Genomic DNA, 6,785 nt, shown 5'->3' with positions numbered 1-6,785 from the left:
ATGAATTAGAAATAATAAAGACAGGAATGTTTGCTTGTTTGTTGGACAGACGTTTAATTAAATATTATCTATCCGCTTTGCAGTTAATGAAAATACTAGCTGTGCTTTTCTGGTATTTCAGAGGTTGCAGAAGACAGTAGCTCCGTCTTTGTCCTGTGGATGTCCTTGTGTGTCCTTTCCATGCCAATAAGCTAGACTTATACAATTATCTGATTAGAAGATCTGTCTGAACCTATGAAGCCCTTGACTGCAATCCTTCCAGCTTTTGCAAGCTAAAGAAGGTCAGTCTGGGTGAAGGTCCTAACAGAAATGAAGTAATGGCAAGAGGAAGATGAAGGTATTACCTTATACCTTCTACGTACTCCTTTGCTCTGGTCCTCTCTGTTACAGGCTCTGATGTTCGACATTTACTTGTTTACAGTTTCAGATGAGATTCTGTGCACCTGATTACCTGGGGGACTCAAATACATCTGTCAGGATGCTAAATATCCAGAGGTAGCTACAATGGAAGGGGGGAAAGTGGTGACAGATCTACTGCAATAAGTGAGAATGGTGCTAATAAGGATGTGTTTTTTCTTTTTCTCTCTGGGGTTATTGTGCTTTTCACAGAATCACAGAATTGTAGGAGTTGGAAGGGACTTGTAGGGTCCAACCCCTCTACTAAAGCAGGTTCCCTACAGCAGGTCACACAGGTAGGCATACAGATGGGTGTTGAATATCTTCAAAGAGTGCTCACAGTTTCTCTGGGCAGCCTACTTCAGTGCTCTAGCAATCTGGCAGAGAAGAAATTCTTCCTTGTGTTGTGTTCCAGTTTCTGCCCATTGCTCTTTATCTACTGATGCTTGCCACTGAAAAAGGAAAAGAGCCTGCTCCCGATTCCCACACTTCAGGTGTTTATGAAAAGCTATGAGATTCCCTCTCAGCTTTCTCTTCTCCAGACTGAAGAGACCCAGACTTAGCCTTACAGAGAGGCTCCAGGATCTTCATCATCCCTGTGGCCCTCCACTGGACTCTTTCTAGATGATCCTCATCTTCATTGAACTGGGTCACCCAGGGCTGGGCACAATATTCCACATATGGCCTTGCCAGGGCAGAGTAGATGAGGAGGATCACCTTTCTCAACATGCCAGTCATACTGTTTTTACCATTGACAAGGCACACTGCTGGCCATCTTGTTGTCCACCAGGACCCTTAGGTCCTTCTCTGCAGACCTCCTCTCCACCTGTATTGATGCATGCAGTTATTCCTCCCCAGGTGCAAGACTCCACAATTGATTACTGAACATAACCAGGTATCTCTCCATCCAACTCTCCAGTCTATCTAGGTCTTGTTGAAAGGCAGTCTTTCAAAAATGTAAATGAAATGAACAGTTCTCTCCTCTATACTTTTATTTTTAAGTCAGTATTTCTCAATAAAAGTGCTTCACTGGCACTAAATTCTATCAGAAATTACTCTCTGGAAAATATTTTTTTTTCTGTGACCCGACTAGATTAAATGAAATTTAAATCTTGTTAGTTTTTTTCCTGGGAGCAATAACTAAGTTAAACCTGCCCCTGACAATTTCACATTTGAAATAACTCTTTTTTAGCTAATGCAACAGATGAAATTCTAGTATGTAGAATAAAGGGAGATAACAGATGAACTTTTTCTTCAAGCTGGTCTGTAGAAGTACTGAAGTAAATAGTTAAGAGCTCTCAGCCCCATTCACAGGTACTGAGGATTTGCATACAGTACACAAGTCCTTAGCACATAATTTCTTTGCATTCAGATAAAGGAGAAAAATATATCTGTATTGCAGACATATTTGATTGCCTGAGACATAATCAATATTGTTTCTGTATCAAGAACATCTCCCTCTTACTGTGAAGTCTTACACTATAATCACTGTACTCAGTGATAGGATGGGAGAATTAAGAGCCAAAAATGAAATGTGTACTATTTGTGGCTAAGGTCTAAAGTGGGGAAGGCAAGTGTAATGTCTTCAAAGACAACACTAAACGCTTTGTGATACGTTCTTTGGGTAGGAACAACTGTTTCAGTTACTGTGGTATTTTCTTGTATTAATGAGAATAACTTTCCATATGAATATGAAGGAACAACGTAACGTTTATTACTTCTATAGCAATAACAGTCAGAAAATATTATTCTGTTGTGCTAGTAAGTTTTATTGTTTGCTATGTTGATACAATTAAGTAGAATTCTACTGGATAAGATTGGCTACAGAGAGGAAATGTGACTTGCTCAGTAAAGTTCTTTGTCATAAAACTCAAGATTAAACCACTGAGGTTCTTCAAATTACTCACTCTGTACACTTCCGCAAGCTGCATTCACACTGAGAGGCAGAAGGGATGTAATGCTGTACCACTGTGCCGTTGGGACAGTGGACTGGGATGGCAACTGTGGTTGTTCGTATGGCTGTACAGCAGCTGCACATGTCTTCCCATTTCTCTGTCTGAATGGAGTATCTTGTACTGCTTCTACATTTACCCTAAGCAGAAAAACAGATACCAAGGTTGAACAGTGCCAGACCTCAGTGAAATCAGGATCCAGGTTTCTCCTTCAAAACATACATGATTTTTTTGCCTCAAGTTCAGCTTCCTGCTGCAAAGCATGAACTTAGAAATGGGTATCTTGTTCCAGAGTGTAGGATGCTAGTCAAAGAATAATGTCTCACAACCATAAGCACAGCAAAGAAAAGGTAAAGGAACTAGTTATGGAAGAAAAAATATATATATATTTCTAGGACTGTGGAGTTGACTTCTAAACAGACCAAAAATGGTAGTTAAGAAAAATTTTTCTATTATTATCTCATCTGTATGTATGAGAACCACATTCAGAGAATGACTTAGTCCAACTGCTTCTGAGCCATGTTTCTTGCTGCTCTTCATGCTAAGTAAATACACTGTTGTATTTCTGATTGCTATTTTCCATTGTTCTTCCTGTCTCATCACTTTTCTAATTTGTACTTATGTGTCAATGATTTTGACATATGTTTTCATGATGTAAAAACAAATACCCCCATCAAGCTCTATTAGAGTCCATTTATTTTTGTGTCTCTGTACTCTTATTTCTGAGATTAATAAAAAAAAAATACTCATAGCTTTATGAGAGAAGTGCTCAGAAAAACTATGATCTATAGCATGAGTATTTACACAATATGTGGCCAGAAACAAAATAAAATCTGTGCTTTCACAGGCTAAAAAGTTAATTACTACTGATTTGCTGTGGACAGAAAAAGAGATAAAGCAAGGAGTTTTTTTGTTGTTGTCACTGTTCATTTTGTTATTTTCGTTTTTAATGAAAGGTAACTGCTGTTTTTAAAGCTTCCATTTGTATTAGGATTTGTGCAGCAAATTGAGGTCCACCAGTGTGAAAAGCCTGGCTACGTGTGCTCATAATGCTGTTCCTGTTTTTTCCAAGTAGTCATGGGCAACTTGAAGACTCATTTTGCCTACTACATCAACTAAAGATAAAACTTAAAGGCTGGATGCAAACCAACTTCTTGGCAGCCATCCTTGTGCATCATCATTTTGTTGCATGTAGTTCTTGTATGAAACATCTTTATCAAACTGAGCAATTGTTCTGCTACAAGCCAGTCAGGGAAGAGAATGCCTTCTTTTGTTCCCTGTCTCAGAGAGACAGAAATATCTGGAAGGGATGCTATGTTCTTATATGAAATGGAATTTGCTCTACAAGTTGCAAGGAGTGATAGGCAGAAACATTTCTTATAAAAATCACCTTCTAGTCCAACTGTGGTAACATGCAAGACACGTAGTACACAACAGCCACTAGTGTTCAGGATAATAGAAAAGTCACAGAGCTTACAGAGCACAAAAGTCAAATTATAGCACTTAAATTTCAATGCCTGTTTAAATTATCATGCATCTAAATATCTATTTCTGCTCTTATAAGACAAATTCAGAACTTAAAGAAGGATACTTGTCTTTAATTTTAGACACAAATCTGAAAATCAGTCTCAGTAATGTTCAGATGAAAATTCTCTTCCAAGTTCTAACTAAACCTTGTCAGAGCCATTCATTTGGAAGCAAAGGATTGTGAACTGCACGTTTGTATATTAGATTATGTTCCTCTTTTTCATGCTGGCTCAAACAAGGAAAATTCAACATCACAAAATTACTTTAGGAAGTGTCAAAAATGTTTTCATTGTCTGAGTGAATCAGTGAGGACAAAAAAAAAACTGGTGCTCTGTAAAGTGATCCAAAAGTTCTCTTTGTGTAAGAGAAAAAGTGGGCAAGGTAAGGTGTATGCGTTGGCAAATGAGGGAGGTGATTTTATTTTTTACCTCACAATGAGAAATAGGCACTTCCTTTTCACCCACACATCCATTGATGTTCTTATACTGCAGTCTGGTACTTATTGGTCGACATTCCTCTTCCACACCTACCAAGTTAAAAAAAAATAACAATAGTGTCTGACAATGCTGGCTGGCAATTTTTTCTGTGTAAGTGTATTGTACTACAATGATGCAACAGTGATTCCTAAAATTCCACAGAAGAACAGGGTTTCTCTTATGTTTCTTTTCAATTAATTGCTTTGTTTTTAAACTCTCTCAGCAACTAATATTTGCCTTTTCTCTGGTAGCTTCTATTAGGTGTCCCAATTTTAAAAGATGATTCAGCACTACATTGGGTGAGCTGATGTAAAGGAATGATGACACATCCAGGAAACCCAGTAACTCAGCCAGAGAAAAAATAGCACCCTGGCTTGGCTACACCTGGAACTGTTCCAAGAGAGATATTTCATTCACTTGAGATGATGCCCTTCAAGATGAGTCAATGGGAGCAAGTCTCCAGATCACATTATAGACTGAGGTGAGTCACTGACTACAAGAGTGTAGGACTCGTTATGGTACACTAAGGAAGAACAGCCAGAGGTTCTACAAGACTCACTAGGATATTTTTAAGGATGTCTTGGATGATAGACTCTCTAGTCTGTGCATTTGGTTGGTATGGAGGCTTAAGCATCAGCACTTGGACCATAGGTCACAGTGTCTGAGTCTAGGTTTGCAGGGTTGTGATGACCCTCACCAGATAGTGAGTATCTATGGCCACTTAGGACTTTCATACTGATCAACCAGAGAGGGAAACAGGATGAGACTGTGGGTCTTGCTCATATTTGCCAGGGTTCTAAGAATGTACATGTGTTTGTGTGTATGACCTTTTAGGATATACGTTCAGCCTCACCGTTGCCTAGAGCTGGGGACATGGAGCTCTAGCAGTCTTGCCTATTTCAAGCTGTTATATTTTACAATACTTCATAGTTCTTGCATGTGAGGTGTATTTTGCAGAAAACCAATGTGAAGAGGGAAAAAAAATTACAGAACCATTTCTGAAAATATCTAAGTTTTGGTCAATAGGAATTTTGTCACTGTCCTCATTGGGCCATGAAATAATCTAATACATGTTTTTTTAGTACTTTTTGCTGTTAGTGGTTACTAAGTCCTCATGTTTAGTTTTATGCTTCTATCTAACAAGAAATTAGACAGAAGTTAATGTTTGTTATGTGGGGAGCAGCAAAACAAAAACAAGCCAACAAACAAAACAAAACAAAACAAAACAAAAAACAAAACAAAACAAAAAAAACACCTCCATAGTTCCAGGCCTGCTGGAGTTTCAAATTCTCCTTTAATGATTTAATCATTTCACTTGATAAAACTTGTCCACATAGGAGAAACACACACTTGTGTGCGCATAGCTGAAAATAATTGTTAGACTCAACAGCAGCTTCATTGACTTTCTAATCTTGACTTATTGACTTGTTCCCTAATTACTTCAGTTTTCTCATTTACTTTTTCATAGACTTTTTCCTTTGCAAAGACTGCTGCTTGTAACTTACAAAGACATATTCAATTGGGATCAGCTGAGAAAAGATGTAGAAAGCAGAGATACAACTCATTTCTTAAGAGGAAAACAAGGAATATCCTTTGTAAATAACGAAGTCCCTTGACGCAAAAATGTAATGAGAAAATAAGCCTGTTCAATTACGCACTCCTAAGTATTTTAAACCTGGAACAATGCACTTGGCACACTAATTAGCTAAAACTGCCAAGTCATATCATACAAAGAGAAACTGGTCTTTAAACAACCTTTGCTCCAATCACTCTAGACTATTATTTGAACTTGAGAGAATAAATTAATTATTTGTCCAATTATTAACATGCTTTGTTTTTTTTTCCAGTATGCAGTATTTCATTTAACTTAATTTTACCATTGCAAGGAGCTTTTAAATTACTGTAACCATTAAATAAACATATTTATTGAGCTATGATCATTCAGAAGAGGCTTTCTTCTCTACAAAATTACAATGATAGGAATTCTCAGTAAAGTCCACTCACCCCACACATCTTTTAAATCTTAAGGTATTTTTGTGAATAGGTGATTTTCAGCATTTCTTACTTGAAGCCTGGTATACTAAAGCTCTCATCACTAAATTACCTGTTTATGCCATTTGATGACAATCTTTCTCAATAGCTTTTTGACTTCTATTTCTACAGCCAGAACTCAGTGTTTATACAGACAAGCAATGGCTTCAAATTCTGTAGAGTTTACTTCTTCCACCAGGGGTGTTATTACGTTGCTAATCTTTTATTTATTAGCACATGCATAGAGCAAATAAAAGAGATAACAAAGGACAAGCAAGATGTTCTGTTTTTTTTTTATGAGCTGCAAGTTTTGTGTTTATTATTATTATTATTATTACTATTTAAAAAGGACAAAACTGAGAGATTGTCTTATAAAAAAAAGAATCATAGAAACATAGAATGG

The 6,785-nt window shown here is 37.2% G+C and overlaps 1 protein-coding gene across 1 annotated transcript in view; it reads right to left on the bottom strand.

Annotated features, from left to right (window-relative positions):
• Positions 1-2,167: 2,167 nt before the first annotated feature.
• The window catches only part of VWF (von Willebrand factor), a gene marked incomplete at its 5' end in the record, with an annotated part of 144,879 nt that continues 140,261 nt past the window's right edge, over positions 2,168-6,785 (bottom strand). Inside the window, 2 exon segments of the mRNA XM_079541808.1 lie at positions 2,168-2,488; positions 4,304-4,401. Of these exon segments, the coding sequence (XP_079397934.1) occupies positions 2,300-2,488; positions 4,304-4,401 (287 nt within the window). The 3' untranslated portion in view covers positions 2,168-2,299.

This window comes from Tetrao urogallus (assembly GCF_951394365.1).
Source record: "Tetrao urogallus genome assembly, chromosome: 1".
NCBI classification, from domain to species: domain Eukaryota; kingdom Metazoa; phylum Chordata; class Aves; order Galliformes; family Phasianidae; genus Tetrao; species Tetrao urogallus.
The sequence above is the reverse complement of the archived record's forward strand: the minus strand, read 5'-3'. Positions and strand labels throughout refer to the sequence as shown.